We start from the raw sequence: 17,401 nt of genomic DNA on the forward strand, positions 1-17,401 counted from the left end.
CCTCCTGCACCCCGGGACCCCGGGATCCGCCCTCCTGCACCCCGGGACCCCGGGATCCGCCCTCCTGCACCTCGGGACCCCGGGATCCGCCCTCCTGCACCTCGGGACCCCGGGATCCGCCCTCCTGCACCCCGGGACCGGAGCCGCAGCCGCAGCGCACGGCCACCCGCCCCCAGGCGCGGCCGCACTTGTCTCCCTTAGGGCCTCGGGCCCTCCGCGCGGTCAGTCTTCACCTGGTTCGTTCCGGGCCCCAAGGATAGACTCTGGGAACTGCCACTTAATTCGGCCCACAGCAGGGCTTAAGGTTCCCTTGGCCCCGGGACACCCCTTCCCGCCGACCGAGCGCGCTGAGCATCGGGGAGCCCACGGGGGCCGGAGGCATTTTCGGATTTCTTTGGATTTCGAGCAAAACAGCGACACTTGGGCTCCGTCGGGCTCCGGGTGGTTCACAGGGTAGTTCACAGTTTCAACAGTAGGTGGTGCTACCTTCCTTTCGGTGATGTCATCTGTCCCCGGATGCCCCACAGTGTCCGTGCTGGGCGGGGACAGTGCAAAATCAATGTGGAAAGGAAATAAGGCGCAGGGTCAACCCTTAGAAGTTGTGCAGTGCCCAGTAGGCGCCCGCATCCGGTCAGTAAGGAACTCTGATTATTTCACAATAAGATCAAAATACTGTTTTTTCTGTTAATTGCTGTGTATTCCCCACCCCCCCACCCCCAAATAGCTACTTATTTGTTAGAACAAAAATACCTATTAAGTTGTTTGGACCTGTTTCTTGTGTCCTGAGCACACTGTGAAACCAATTATTGAGATAATAAGGGTACCGTGAACCAAGAATGTTTTGGAACCTCTGCTATAGTCTAATCCTATTTTTTCTTGTTCTTTTCCAAAAGTTTCTTAACATCAGGTATATGCTTTGTCCCAGATCTACTTAAAAGTAGACCAACCTGTTGCCACATGAGGAACAGACTTTTCTTAAAAATTTTTTTTTCGGTCTATTTTTAATTAGTAAAAGTATGTTATACTGAAATCCTTTCATGTGTTGATCAAACATAACCCCAAAGGTAGATTCGGGGGGAAATGCCCTGTTAATAGAGCAAGAACACCTCTTAAACACATCTGACATAGCAATGCTGGGGACCACGGCAACCTCAGTGATTTGCCCTGGCCTTTTTTTTTCCCCAACAGATATTCTCTTATGTGTCACAAGGAAGTGGAATGAGGTAAGGATGATGGTGAGGTAGGGAAATATGTCTAGCTGCCAAAAGAAATATCCACCTCTGACTAGTTACATTGAAGCTGTGATTGGGAAGGGATTTTGCCACCATCCTCTACATTTCTCACCCACTGAGAGATCCCTTAATTTCCTCATTTTACTTCTGCAGTGATATAAAAATCAATATCCCACTTCAATGCATTACAGATAATCATTAATAGAGTGTAGACATGGATTTTGTCACCAATAATAAGAACATCCTTATGCACCTATGTGCCAGCCACTAGTTCTCTTAGTTTAACGACACTGCGATTCCATGACGTAGGCACTGCCTCCTGCATCTTCTCGACGAAGAAACTAAAGCCTCGGAAGGTTAACAACCTGGCTGGGGCCACACAAATGGCAGTGCAGTGACGGAGCCTCAGATCTGCTGGAGTCCACAGCTCAAAACTTTTCCCCGTGGCAAGATTACCTCTCACAATGATCATGGTAAACTGATTCCTATGCAGTTTCCTCCATTTCAGCTTCTAGCATCCTGAAATATCCTAGCCTTTCTTTAAAAATACGTAGTATTTTTGCTATAAAATGGCATCACGATTTTAGAAGAAAAATGGAAAGAACGGGGAATCAATTACTTAAAGCATTTAAAACGACTTAATCTTCTATGACAATGTTATTTGTACTATAGAAAATTGCAAAGATTAAAGATTGCAAGATGATGATTATTATTATTTACAACCATTGCTCTGTTGATACAGTGCTTGCCAGTCAGATTTCACACGGACATGGAGTGAGGTACAGGTAAGTGGACTGTCTTTCTCCAGCAGTCACACAGCGTGTGAGTTTCACATCAAATACAAGGCTAAACCCTTGGGGAATCTGTGTTGACGTTCACCCCTTCACTGAATACTTCCTCTCCTACTTTATTCCACATTAATAATTCATTCATTGGAACAATGCCTGGTTACCTCAGCCCAAGCCATGGATGGCTTTCCTTCATTTATAGTGGTAAATACTTAAAGAGAATATTTGCACCTCCTTATTTAGGGATATCTGATAACAGATTGGAATGTGAACATGCAGCCCTTGGAATCTGCAAAATTTACGCTATTTGCATGATATCCCAACATAGTCGTTTCAAAATCATAGCTGCAATCATAAACAAAGACATTTTATCATTTCTGTTATGTTCATCCTGTTTACATAAAGGGTATGTGACAATTACATTTCCTACCAATACCATATTGTGGGACACAGAACCCTGCAAAAGTGCAAATCCGTGTCTCTATTTTTTCCCCCATCTTTGCAGTATGCAGAGACTCTGCAACAAGAATGTAGCTGATGATAAAATTTCAGTGAAACTCACGATGACAGTCTAACCGAGCTGTTTCCCTGACTCAGCTCCAGTAACCTCGAAGGGCTATGATAAGTGATGCCTCCTCATTCTACTTTCTAGAGTCAATAAAATGGTCAGATGATATTGGGAACTAGCACCTTTACATAACCATTTGTCTCTTTTGTGAACCTTGCCACAATTAAATCACAAGTTTGCGAAATGCCTGGCTCTTGCCAATTATTTGAGACAAGACAAACCCAGCGGCGGTAGCAACAGTAACGGCAACCAAATCTGAGGCAGTGGTGGATTTTGAGGACAAAGGGCTCCGTTTGGTCAGAGAATGGATGGCACTGTCGGAAGCAGTGTTAAGCAGTAGTTAATTTGAACCTGGCCAAAGGACTGACGCTCAGAATGTTTGCTTTCAGAATGAGAAAAAGGAGCCTTCCTTCCCTTACAGCTTAATCGCTCTATTCCTATTTTTAATACCATCCTACTTTATAGAATAGCCGGACCACATTTTTCAAGCTAAAGTAAAAATTAAAGGATTTATGATAATCCTATGTGGATGGTTGTGGGCGTTTCTTTTTCAACTGAAGCATTTCTTTCTTTGTTGCATTGCTAACATTTCCCAGCTTCTTGCTACAGTCTTCTTCCCGAAACTACTCAAGTGAAGGGAAAAAAAAAAAAGGTCTTACCAGATAAGCAACAATTCTTACTGTATTGGGGGAACAGTTCACATCCTCCCCATCTATTTATTAGGAGTAACTTCTTCAGGCTTTAAAACCAGAATGTCAAAGCGCCCAATGGAATCCTACCTTGCCCACATACTGATAATCGGATCCCGTATATTCCTCCAGGAGAAAGAACTGATTCCACATCCAGCTCCTTTTCGAACGGTTCAGCTCATTTTTGCTGTTTCCAGAGAGCTCCAGGGCCCGTTTCTTTGCCGGGAAACCACTAGTCCTCTTGGATAACGGGGTTGAGAAAGTTGGGTAGGGCTGACCAACCCAAAAGAGTAGCAAGAAGTACCGGTAAGTTCTCATTCTGATGACACAGTCCAGTCTCTGGGTAGTGGGTACCCTGCTCCTTGAAGTGTCTTTTTTCACTGCACTGTTTCCAGCATCATTCCTCCTTTCTTCCTTAATGTTCTTTGCTTGGCTCTCAGAGGATATCTGGAAAGAATAATAACATATCAAACATTTTTAGAGATGCTTAAAATTCAGTGTTAGAGCAAATAAGCTCTGGAAAAAGAGGACAGAAATTTGAATAGCGAAACAACAAAAATAAGTTGGCTATCAATTTCGAAGTGAGGAAACCGTTCTTTCAGATATGCTAAATGGAAGGCATGTGCCGAGTCGGAAGCTGCTGCTTTCCTTTCTCCTTTTCTATCACTTAAAAATCTTATTTTAAGTCATAGCGTTGCTGTAGGTCAACATGCCAGAGTCGATTATTTCACTACTCTTTTTCCTCTCGCGTATGTGGGCCGAGATCTAGTTAGAAGGAACGAGTCTGTGTTTCTGATTCCATTTGCATATTTATCCCCATGAACAAGTCTGAGGCAAAGAATATCATAGACAATTTCGGTTCGATTGAAAGTGGATAACGTTGAAGTTTCACTAGAATGTATTGAGTACCTGTGATGCATCAGCCTAAGTCAAGACAGAGCCTATTCTTCAGACTCTTGGCTTCAAAGATGTGTTGGGTGGGAATAGACCGGCCTGTAGGGTCTATCCCAGGTCAAGTAAGGTTAGAAAAAAAAAAAAAAAAAACACACACCATCTTCTCTTCGGAATGCATGCTAGCATATTGAAGTTTCTGAAGGAAAATTTTATAACAATGATGCAAGCCTACATTTAATAAAGGGTTTCCCAAACTTGACCAGGAGGCTTTTTCCCCCTCATGTGACCTAATAACACTATAGGATGGGTTACTGAACAACCTATAGAATGTGTATATAGCAGAATATAGGAGTTAAGTGAGCAATTCTGTTTAAGTTTCTGTAGGAAATCCTGGGCTTTCATCTCTAAATTTTACTTGTATCATAAGTCATCAAGGATATATAAAAAAACTGGTCAAATAATTTCTAGGTAATTTTCACAGGTACATCAAATATATGTCAGTATCACAGTGAGGAGAGTCGACTACAAGGTCTCCAGAAAAGTCAGCTCTTATACTGGTGTATAATGATTTTCCATGACAAATATTAATTTTCAAGACCATAATCTCGCATTAAAAAAATCCTTGGGCCAGACTGTCTAGCAAAGATGTTACGGTGTGGTTTACTATTTCCTGTAATTAGAGCAATACATACCTATATTTCCATCCTAAACTTTTCCACATTTCTTGGAAATCCAACAAATTACTCCTTCGTTGTACTATTCGATATGAGAAAACTATTTTCTTAGATAATACTAGCACTAAAAATGAAGCGCTTGGTAATGTAGAACGTAAGAGTAATTAACTTGGTAGCTTCACTGAATAAATGCAGATGAAATCTGTTTTAGGTAATCTGATGAGAATTGTTTTTTTCTCTATGTCAGAAAAGATATGTTCACTTGTCTCCTATTATTCTACCTAGTAAAGTATATATGACCAGTGTTCTGATTTTTTTTTTTATTCCAGCAATGAGTAATTATAGTCAACCGAACATGCGGTTTAGTGAAAGCTTTCTATTGGAATATCAGTGAAGAATTTCATACTGTTCAGCATTTTTAAACCTTTATTCCATTACTATGCATCTTCCTGACAGCAGGCGGGGTGGGGGGTGGGGGGAGTTGAAAATTCCACAGGTGAGTAAATTAGTACTGTGACAATTAGTCATCCTGGAAAAATGCCAGGCAATCGTATACTTGTCATTAGATAGCCTTGGTACAGGTGTGGAATAACTGATGATCAATTAGGCCATGACAATTCTTCTCTTCTCCTGGATAGTATATAAAGGGGATTGGGGGAGCATATGGAGAAAAGCCCTCTGAAGACATCTATTCATTTTTAGTAGTAGAGATTACACTGAGGTCGATTCAGTGGAAATTACATTTTTCTTAATTTCTCATATTCTCCATTATTTGCATAGACAAATCCTGCAGTGAAGAATTACATGTCTGCGGCTGCACTCAGTGTGTGCCCCATGGTGCTGGCAGGAAAGAGGGATTCAGAGAATGGAGGTGTCAGCTGTTTAAAAGACAGACTCCTAAGGGCCATTTTAAAGAAAAATCGATCCCTGTGGGCATTGTGTGGAAACTCTACAAGCTGTTGCCACTTGAATATTAAATATTAGTTCTTTTTAATATCACAGATACCAAAATGTCAAATATTTCTTTTCTTTCTTTCTTTCTTTCTTTTTATTTTTCTTTTCTTTTCTTTTCTCTCTCTCTCTCTCTCTCTTTCTTTCTCTTTCTTTTTTTTTTTTTTGCTTAGTTGGTAATGAGCTTTTAAAGTGATGCAAATTTAAGCAGTGTTTCTAAGTGTGTTAGAACATCTAGATTTGCCATCACCCAGCTCATTTTGTATCAGCTTGGCAGGGTGTGTCCTTGTTAAAAACTCAATATGCAAAATTACTAAAATTACTGTGATCCACTCATATTTAGTGTTAGCTTTTTAGAGGGATAGACTTCTGTGTGAAAATCATAGTTTAAAAAACTCCAACGAACTCTGGACTATTGAATGTATAACTTAGCAATTCTTATTTAATACTTCGTGATAGGCAGGATTGCCAGTGGTGAAGATTGTCAGTGCTGGAGCCAGACTGCCTGGGTTTAAATCCAGGCTCTGTTAGTTGCTGTGAACTGCTTAATCTCACCGTACCTTAGTTTCTTCTGTAAATGAGGATAATGATAGTGACTACCTCATAGGGTGTTGTAGGGATTAAGTCATTACATGCACAGCACTTATAACAGTGCCTGGCATTTAGTAAGGTATTAATAGGTATCAGCTGCTATTATTATTATAACTATTGTTATCACTATTGCTATTGTTACTGTGATGCATGAAGAATCCATCTACAGCACACCACAAGAGTCTGCAAAAGATAGCATAGGTTTCCCTCTTCTGCTTGAACATTTTTCTACAAGCATTTCTGAGCGAGACAAATTATTTTAAAATTAAAAAATAGAAGCACTTTAAAAATCAGAATTATGCCATTTGTTGATCTTTTTCCTCTGTGTAGACTTCAATTCGGGATTTCACAGTCGTAGTGTAAAAACAGAGAAGGTGGAAGCTTTATGCCTGCTGGCTGCATGAAGAATGTGGGCAAAAAGGAAAGTTCACTGGAGGATGGATTCATTCATAGAATCTGTGTTTTTTTCCCTTTCCATTTTGTTATGTTAAGATTTTAAAAATCATCTTTACTTCATTCACATGAAAAAAAAAATCAGAACCATGGGACACCTGGGTGGCTCAGTGGTTGAGCCTCTGCCTACAGCTCAGGGTGTGATCCTGAAGTCCCAGGATCGAGTCCCACATCAGGCTCCCTGCATGGAGCCTACTTCTCTCTCTGCCTATGTCTCTTTCTGTGTCTCTCATGAATAAATAAATAAAATCTTAAAAAATCAGAACCAGTTTCAAGGTAGTAATTTTGACCTTGTAAAAATGGTACTGGACAAATGTGTCTTCTTATAATTAACATGCTGTTATTATTCTAATGCTACATGGGATAAGAATTTGATAAAGTTTAAGTGAATGAGGAATGAATGATGTATATATATTTTAGACTTTACTTAATCTAAAAAATATGATGAAAAAAATATTACAAGCAAAACCTCAGATGCAAAATACAGGATTCTTAGGAGGCAAAATGGCCATAGGTCAAGGAGGGAAAGGGCCCCCGTGTAGCATAACTTTGAGAAATATGGTGAAGCTGCTGAATTCTGAGCAGTCCAAATACAGGGGAACTACATGGCAAGTAGTAATCAACTGTGCTGGGTCATTTTGTGGACGTCAAGAAGTAAATCAAAAGGACAAAGAAGTAGGGCACACATAGTGAATTTTAAAATAGCAGGTGTGGTATTCAATCAGGAAAGAACTAGAAGATTAGAGAGTGGGAGGGGAAAGAACGCAAAACAAAGTGGATATTGGACCTTTACGCCACCATCCCCTCATGGCACTCAGAGCAAGTCATTTAGAAATATCAAAAACTCTATAAAAATAAAACTTGAACTGCCTAATTGCAGCCTAATGATCGTTTAGCAACAGACTTAAAAGATTACTTAATAGATCACACCTCTACTTCTTATTTTCTTTTTTGCTGGCATCTGGCTTTTTGGAGGGAATTTCTGTTTCTTATAGGCAGTCATTTGTATACTCTGAAATTCGATGTGCAGAAATGATTGATCCAGAAAAAATAGTTTGCATCTTTACAGTAGCCCCTTTTCAGTGATGTGTAGAAGGTAATTAAGATGTTTATGGATAGGGGGGTAAGGCCCACACAGGGTTAATTGTATACTTTGTAACTTTATTCAGCCAATATGCACATATACTTCCATCTTCACAAGAATACATACATGGTCAAGTCCAGCTCTTATTTAATCCATGTCATTTAGGAGGAGCCTAGACCTCATTAATTCATGATCTACCAGTTTAGAATATGTGATAATTAATGCAGAAGCTGGGGTAAAGTTTTCCTTTGATTAGCAAAACCTTTTCCCTTAGATTGTTGGAAATTAACAATGTAGAAATATTTCATAGGGATATATAGAATAAAAAGACAAACTGCAATGTATTCAAGTTCCCTGGAGTACTCTGAAACCACCTTTTATTTGCAAATAATTAATATGCTAATTAGAAAACTTCTCTATTGATTGAATCGCTTCTCTAGTGACTTATGTTTGATAATAGTCTAAATGACTCAACTGTGTTATCTAGGTTTGAGATACTGATTTTATTATACTTTTTACAGACAAACAAATAAGTAAATACTAGGCAGATTTAAAAGCAATATAATTACTTTAAAGTTTTAGAATTCAGACTTAGCATACATTTGTTCTAGTATTCTTGATTAATTCTAATCAGTGCAATGATACTAGAATACTATCTAGGCTTACAAATTAGATCAAGCACATTCATTCTTTGGTATGCAGAACTTTAACCTGGGCATTGAAAGCACAGTAAGCATTTAATAAGCAACATTATTAATATACTTTAACCATTTACCATAGTAAGAGAATGTTTTAAAATCTGGTAGGAAATTGTTTCTTCAAATAAATGGCATTGCATATAAATGCTGTAGGATGGTATTTTGCATGATGCTGCTCACAAAAAACATCTCTGAAAATATCGTCTACACATAAGTCATCCTAACCATCGGCATACCCCATTAATAATACAATGCCCTTATTAAGGGAATATAAGTATTATAATTCTCTTATTAAGTTTTGGTATATTTTCTCACATTATATCATTAAAGAAGTAGAAAACAACTGGTTGTTTACAACTTTTGAACATTTCTCATTCCAACTCTAAACCTGAAATTGCTCTAGTCCCACAGTCTTTGGGTGCAGTGGGCATGAAGAAAATATTTACTCCATTAAAACCCAGCAAATTCAAGAAGCAGAACTGTGAAATCAGAGCGAAGCCAAAGGTATACATGCCTTTCTACAAGTAAATCTTTAAAAATATATATGTTCTTTATTCTGAGAGAAGAGTTTTACAATCAATTAAGTTTGTTCAAGATCAATTATCTGATCTACCAAGAAACTTTGTTTTAAGTAAGTTGCCACCTGCTGTGAATAAAAAATCTATAGAACATGGCTGATCTAGAAGTGGTGGCATAAGGACATAACCAATTTGCAATTTTTGGTAGAGATTTCACATGAAGTCTTCATTTCTAAACCTCCATTTCATTTTTCTGTAAATGTCAAAGTCACTGTTGAGTAAAATTGGTTCTGTTTCATGTGTGTAATGAACTCCATTGAAATGTGTCAAACAGCTTTGGCATCTCTCATCACGTAGCATTTCTCTTGTGCCAATGAATCATTATGGCAACAGCCATCAAATGATGCCTGATTTTTTTTTTGTAAATGTTTATATTTGTGGATAATATGCCAATCTGTTTGCAAACTGATGTATTTCCAGATGAAGCTATTTTAACAGTATTACCCTCGTTCTAAAATCATATTCCACACATTGCATTAATGAAGATAAAATCAAATGTGTTACAGCACATAAAATGGTGTTTTATGTGTAGTCCAGGCTCAAGGAATATTTGTGGATTTGAATTACTCATTTGAGACCAAAAAAAAAAAAAAAAAAAAAAAAAAAGCAACAATAACAACAACAAAAACCAAAACCCAAAACTTGAATCAGAGAATAAAGATGAAGGTATTTTTCCACATATTGGGAAAAAATTCCAACGTATATTATCATGAGAGAAAGTATCAGAGTGTGGTTAGGAACAGACTCTGGCACGCCACACATTTGGATTAGAAGCTCAACCCTACTCAACACTGGCTGGGGATCAATGTGTGTCTCAATTTGTTTGTCTATAAAATGGAACGATATTAAACAGTACCTACCCAATAGGATGGCTGTGAGGATAAAAAGAATGAATTTATGTGAGATCCTAACATTAAGATGGCCAGGATGACCTAAACTGTAAAAAAAAAAAAAAAAAAAAAAAAAAGCCTTAGCAGAGGACACACACATTGACCACCCAAGGCACAGAGTTTGCGTCTTAATGTGTTTCTCATTTTGCCTTTCACAATTAAACTGAAATCAGCTATCCATCTTTAAAGATCAGGGCTTGCTCATTTTTGGATCAACTGGAAACATCAGAAGTTCTGGTGACTTTTTTTTATTTCTGGAGCGGATGGAGCTCCCTCCCAAAGCACTGCAGGTGTTTCCCCACCAGTCCCTCATGATGCCATTCAATTGCTCTCTTCATTCCTTTATGCATATTGCCTGGTTCCCGAGGGTGTCTGGGCTTGTGGATGCTGTCTTTTCCCAAAAGATTTACTCAGGGAAACAGAGGAGAAGAGAATGCACTTTACACCTTTAATTAGATAGTCATAGCATGAATTTCAAACAATTTCTGTAGCAAACTATACATCTAGGTTGCAGAAATATGTGAAGGACTTGGTTTCATACTACTTCCTGCTTGTAAGTCAGGCTCCTTGGCAGCTCCACTAATTCTTTTAGATGCATAACCATTTAAGACAATGAAGCTTCGATAAGACTTCAAGATGTCAAAACCCACTGGCACAGTAGTGTGAGTGATTTCAGTGAGTTTGCTCTTTCAATAGCTCAATGAAAGGGCAGCCTCAGAGTACTGGCTGGGAGCTATGGGCTGGCAGGAGGCTAGGGTTCCTTAGTGGGTGTGAGAAGTTCAAAACGATTTAAATTTATGTATGTATGTATGTATTTATTTATTTATTTTCAGATTTAAGTTTATTAAACCCTAAAAGAAGTCACGTGGTTGGGTTTATCAACATGTCATTGCAAAACCTGGCATATCGCAGATGATTTTTAAAGGCTCATTCTGGTACAAAGTGTTATGACGAGCGGAGATGTTGTATTTACTTCTCCTGATACAATGTCTAAGCCTTTTATCACCTACATGAAGTCTAACTCATAAATGATAACACTGGTGAGTCTGCCCTGTTCCATCCCTGACCTTACCCTGTGCTAGCACCGTGTTAAACATACCACAAACACGTCTTATTTTAATTCTCATGCCCATTCTGTGAGGTGGGTAATCTTATAATTTCTATGGATGAGAAACTGAAGCTTGGAGAAGTGGAGTGACTGGTTCAAGGTCACACCACGAGTGTGTAATAAAGCCAAGTCTGAGCCTCGGCACCACAACCCTCAGTCCTTGCTCTGAACACACCCTGAGGAGTCACAGCCCAAGATCAGAGCTCAGTGTGGCTGTGACCTTAGACTCGAGTCTTCATGACTTCCCTAAAGTGGTAACAGCAGTCCAGGTTTCTAGAGGTAAAAATGGTTGTCAGATATATAAAGCTAAATAAGAACAAAGGTTTGCTTTGTGCCCTGTAATGGGATAAATGCTCTATCTATATGTAAGTCTTAACAATCCTCTGAGCTGGAGACTGTCTTCCTCTTTCTCTGCCTTAGAGAGGAGAAGTCCAGGTTTAGAGGGACTGGATCCTTTGCCCAAGGGCACGTTAGCTACTGGTTGGCAGAAGCTGGATAAAGCCCAGCTAATCTGGAGGCTCCTTCTTAACTATAACTTTCACTGTCTCATTTGTATTTCACTCATGGAAGCAGCATCTAGGTTTTATTTACTCTCATTTCACACAAAATTTGAACAAATGTATCAGCAGGTTTCTAAATCCCCAACACATTAAAGGGATGGTGTCAGGAGAGCTGGAAGCTGGTGCAGCCATATTGAGTAGGAGGGGGCGCTGAAAGGGGCAGAGGGTGGCTGCAAACGGGCAGCAGAACTAGACGGAAAGGATGGAGTCAGGGGCTGGCCTGGTGGGTTAGTGATGCTCTGTGTGCCTAGGCCAAGAGCAGCGCCTGTGCCTTGTGACCGTAGGTAGGCATTTGTAAAGTAAGGGCTATGGATGAGGGCACAGGTGACCCAGTAGAAGTGCCTGAATTAATGATAGGATGACTCATGGCCATCAGGGTGAGCATATGAATTCTTCACAGCACTTGAGGGTATTACCGTGTTGCAAATCCAGCAATGAATATTCATAATGATGACCTCGGATCATTAAGAAAGGGTCCACATTCTCTTGAATGTTTGAGAATAGATCCGTAGAGTTCCTCTGAACCCCGTGACTGTCAAAAGTTGTTATGGGGGTATTTAGAAGGGCTGGGTTTTGGGCCTCATTGTGTTTCTTTTGCTTCCTATTTTATCTCGGGCAAGCTACTCCATCCCTCTGAGTTTAGGTCTGAAATTAGGGCCGGTGTGCTATCACAGGGTGACAACGCATTGTGGTTGGAAGCACAGCCGCTTCACCCATGTGTATCCTGGCGTCAATACTCATTGTCTTGAGTAGTTGTCAAGTGAATTGACATGATGTGCTTCAACTTTCTCATCTTCATATTGGGAATAGTAAACTTTGGGGTCTAGGTAGAGGCACTTGATAAAGAGCACCCAAAATTCCAAAGAAATTAAGAAATAAAGCAGTGCTAGATGAGGAGTCAGCTATCACATTTATGACTAAAATAATAAAAGGCAGATTGGAAAGGTAGCTCAGTGTGAGCACAGAGCAGACTTGCTGAGTAACCCCCCCCACCCCACCCTCCGCATTAGTCAGACGCCCTCTGGAGTCAGGGTTACATCTTATTTCACTTTTTCTTTTACAGAAACCCACAAGGTGGCTCCAGTTCTATGGTGCAGAGCCAGAGGGGATGACTTTCTGCTCCCACCTGCGGATGGCTAAGGTACAGAGCCCAGGGGTCTGAAGAAATGATCCTGAGAAATCTGTTTTAATCCTCGCTAATTAAAAAAGATCATTAGAGAGATTCATGATCTTGAGGGCCAGTAAGTCACTTATTAATTACCAACAATTCTTGTATTTAGAGATTTGCTTTTTGGAGTTTACAGCATCACTAAAAGGAAAATGTATGAATAATTTACAGATAGGGAGTTTGAAGCTTCCCTTAAAATATCTTTCACTTCAGGACAATCAATGCATTCCTGCAAAATGAATTCTTTTTCCATCTCTCTTCAGCTTTCCCACTGTGCGGGCGCAGACACACACACACAAACACACACACACACACTCACACACACATACATAGTGGGGAGAGGACAGAGGGAGAGAGAGAGGGCACGAGCAAGCAAAAAGGGATAATGATCTAGATGTTTTTATGTGCTTTGGACGTTTGCCTGTTAGCACTGAAACTACATGCTATTCTCACCCAGAGGGGTAGCACCATTTACAGAGGTGTAACTCTTTACATCAAGTTATAATGGGAAAAAATAATCGAACCCCGACTTGATGTTTGGGTAGCTTCGCTCATTCAATGAGTTTTATGTAACACTTGGTTTGTAGAGGATTCATAACCTAAATTAGATGCTTCTCATAATATCCTGGTGTAATAACTTAGAAGACATGTAATTAAATAAATACTATATAACAACCTGAAGGGGGTACTGCAACGTTTAGAGGTTTGCTCCCTGAGCCTGACTACAGTGGAAGGAGGTCTGTGCAGGTAATGGCATCTTAACTAATCCCTAATGTTAACTGACCATCAAATTAAACTTGCACAGACAGGGAGACAATGTGCTTGAATGGGCTGCTGGGTCTTTTATCAATTTTGATTGCCTTTATTTAAAAACTTTAATTAGAACCTCTGTTTACTTGAGTCAAATTGCGCATAAAATATCATGCAAAACATTTTAAAAGGGAATTTTAATTATACCACTAAAGAAATGCCCTCGCTCAATGTTTACTAAACACTTGCCAGAACGAGTTAATTAATACATGTTTAAATAAGTGAAAGAAGGGAAACAAACAAACAAAAAAAATTACATTCATCTTTTGTCAAGTTTTCCTGCAGTTGTCAAAGAAGTTCAATTTCTAATTTAACAACTGTGCTGTTACAGTGTACATGTGTAATTATAAACAATGGGGCACCAGAATGCGATGAAGGCCAGTGGAAAGCTAATTCCCACTGGAAGTTGTTGTTCAAAATAATTGTGCTTTGTTACTTGATGTTCTGCAGTCTGTAGTCATCAAATCAAACACTTTTCGATTTTGTGCATCTATTTATTTATTCCGTGGTAGACGATCGGAATGTTCAGATGGTACTAAGGTGGCCTTTTAATTGTTTAAAGCTACAGAAAAATGCTTTTTAATAGAAACAGCATAATGGGCAAAGAAAAAATTTAATAGTATTGAGTTTTTAGTTCCTACTTTAATATACCACCAACTCTTTTACTTTATTTATTTTTTTAGAATCCCAATCTTTCCTATTACTGTAAACCATGCTTGCATTAGTAAAGACCGATATGGGAAAGCATTTGATAATTTACTAGAAAAGCCAAATGAAATCAGTCTTTCTGGGATATGCCCTATATTCGTAGCTTTGTGAAAAATCAGAGGAAGTACCCGAAGTAATTTTGAAAATCTTCAGGGATAGAAATTGCACATATCCCATTAATGATCTCTACCATAGTTAAGAAACTTATTCTTTTAAATAGCATAACCCACACTATTATCGTTTACTCCCATATTGCTGAAACGGATCACCAAATTTCTCAAATCCTGTAAGAAGCCACCTTGTGCTCACAGTGTGGGAAATGACAGAGACTTAGGATCAGGTCTCCCTTGGGTGTGTTATTTGAAGTTCCACTGATGGGTCTGGCCAGGCCAGTAGAGATGGTTGAATTAAGCCTGACTGGTTTGTTATAAAAATTAAATATGATACAGTATGCAAAACGCTCAGCATGTTGCCATGTAAATGGGCATTGAATATGAGCTAGTATCCTTTTTGGTAAGCTCATTCATTGCTTACGGAAAGCCAATCTTATGCAGTGCAAGAATGGCACATGTAATAATCTGCAGTCTTTGGGCCATTTAATATTAGTAAAGAGCATGAAATCAAGATGTCGTAAAAGGCAGCCTACTTAAAAAGCAAAACAAAAAACGTTTTCTTCTATATGTTATTTTTCTTTTAAAGAAGAAAACTTTATTTCTAGGAAGAGGCGTGTTTGATACTTAAACATGCCACTGACTTGCTCTGTAATTTCAGCTGGCAGGGGAAATAGAATGTCCTAATGAATTTTTCCTAATAAAATAAGAACCTGAAGTGCCAGCATGTTTGCTCACCTACTAATTATGAAATGAGTTTCCCTGGATATTAAAACTAAGCCAAAATATAATTTAGTCCTATAAACTACTGTCAAACTCAGCTATAGTTCCATTTGAAGGATTAGAAATTATTTGATTAGCAACTGATTAACGGACTTTAATGTGACTGATTTTTTTCCAAAACACAGTAGAAATTCTTTTTGTAAAATGAATATATGTACATATACATATATGTATAGATGTATACTTAAACACTTTAAAAGCGTCTTTGAGATTTGAGAGTCAAGTGCTTCCAACATCCTGACCTTAGAAGATGTTGCAACTCTGTCACTGATGTGTAATTTATTTCAGATGACTGTAAATAAAAATCAAGTGTCCACGATTATAAATACTCTAGTTCCACATTTTCTTTTAGCAACAGCAAAAAATTTCAATTAATTGAATCTCAGCCAACTACAAATAATGCCAGAAGTGCAATACTTGGTGCACCAGGTCACGGGCAACCATTAATTAAGATGCAAAGGATCAGCATTAAAGGTCCCCCAATACAGGATTTTTGTCCCAGAATTTTTTTTGATGGGTATGGACTGAAATATCTATAAAATGCAGTTTCAGCTATATGGGAAAAGAGGGAATTGGGTACAATCTTTATTTTGCTTGCTCTGGAATTTTTGATAAAGTTCTGAAGTGTCATTCTTGAAAATGAAGATGAAAATAATCTTACTTAAGGATTTTTATTTATAGAAAAGAAAAGCCGTTAACGTTCCATGTTATCTTTATTTTAAAGGAGCACCGATTCAGTGATTTCCTTTTGGAGAGATGGAGGGGGAAGGCAAAACATCTTTTTGAAATGGTTAAAGCCACCAAATGTGAAATTTGTAAACTATTACATACCTTATTTTGAAATTTTTCCCCAAATCGTTTACCAACAGGCCAATAGAAATTATTTATTTTCAAGAGACAATCTACAATCTGTCATGATATCTAGATTCGGGGTGGGAGGGAGGCAGTGTCAGTGTGTGTGTGTGTGTGTGTTGCTTTCCAGAATGTAGATATTTCTTCATGTTGCTTTATGGTGGTTGAGTTCAAACAAGAAGAATTCTCAGAAAAAGATCAGTACAACTTGTTAGCCTCCAATTTATCACCTACCTATCCAAGATTTAATGGTTGTGTTAACCCGGAGTCTCAAGAATAATTATAGTCTAAAACAAGTCCTTCAAGTAAGGAGATGAAAAGAATCGTATAAAGTGAAGGCTGTCATGAAATAGAAATTGGACAAGCAAGGGAACTTTCATCGTGTTGAGTAAGTACTTTACTATGGGATTCTTTTTTAAATTAAGGTGCCTGGTAAGTTGGGTGAAAATAAAATATGTATGATTAGCAGGGAATACCTGGGCCCAGAGAAGTTGCATAGGAGTGGAAAAAGGACAGAGAGGTGTTCCTCCCCCCCCAAGTCATTACCAGCTTAGTTCACAGAAAAGTTATTTCAAATACTTTCTTTGAAAGACTGCTTTGAGGTCTGCTTTTAATTTGAACAGTTAAATATCATATTCATGCCAATGAATCTTTTTCCTCGTTTTAATATCATTAAGAAGAAAGCCTCGCAGGCCAGAGTGAATAGTGTAATTGCTTAAAAGAAGAGATATATGGTATACATATTTAATTCAGACCTTTAAAACAATTTCCTTATGGTTGGCTAGGTACCTTTGTTTATGTAAGACAGTCTTTTAGTTTTTAAAGTAACTAAACTACATCGAACCGTATGGAAAAGTCTCTAAAATAAGATTTTAGCAAAATAATTAATCTCTCACGACTCTTTCTCTGGTTGTATCTGACTTCCCTGGTTATATCTGTTTAGGCTGCAGGTCAGTTTTATAGAATCCTTAATTTTTCTAATACAATTAGAGTAAGCCACACTCTATAAATTTGAAAAACTCCTAAGAGCAAGATAGGCGGCACCACGAAACTTAGGTCATAAATTCCATAAGCAAGTGCTTTGAAATCTCCCATGTCTTGAAATGCTCCCACCAACGGAAGAATATTTGTTTTTGTGAAAACTTTCTAAAAAAATAGAATGAACCGCACTTTTCATAGCTCAACAGATTGCTGTCTGCACGCACGACATTT

At 38.6% G+C, this 17,401-nt stretch overlaps 1 protein-coding gene across 1 annotated transcript in view; it reads right to left on the reverse strand.

The window, feature by feature from the left end:
* Window positions 1–17,401, reverse strand: part of CDH6 (cadherin 6) — a 123,590-nt gene that overhangs the window by 51,640 nt on the left and 54,549 nt on the right. Inside the window, exon 2 of the mRNA XM_025436254.3 lies at window positions 3,368–3,724. Within this exon, the coding sequence (XP_025292039.1) occupies window positions 3,368–3,595 (228 nt within the window). The 5' untranslated portion in view covers window positions 3,596–3,724. The remainder of the gene's footprint in view (window positions 1–3,367; window positions 3,725–17,401) is intronic.

The sequence above is a fragment of the Canis lupus genome, chromosome 4 (genome assembly GCF_003254725.2).
Source record: "Canis lupus dingo isolate Sandy chromosome 4, ASM325472v2, whole genome shotgun sequence".
Lineage (NCBI taxonomy): Eukaryota > Metazoa > Chordata > Mammalia > Carnivora > Canidae > Canis > Canis lupus.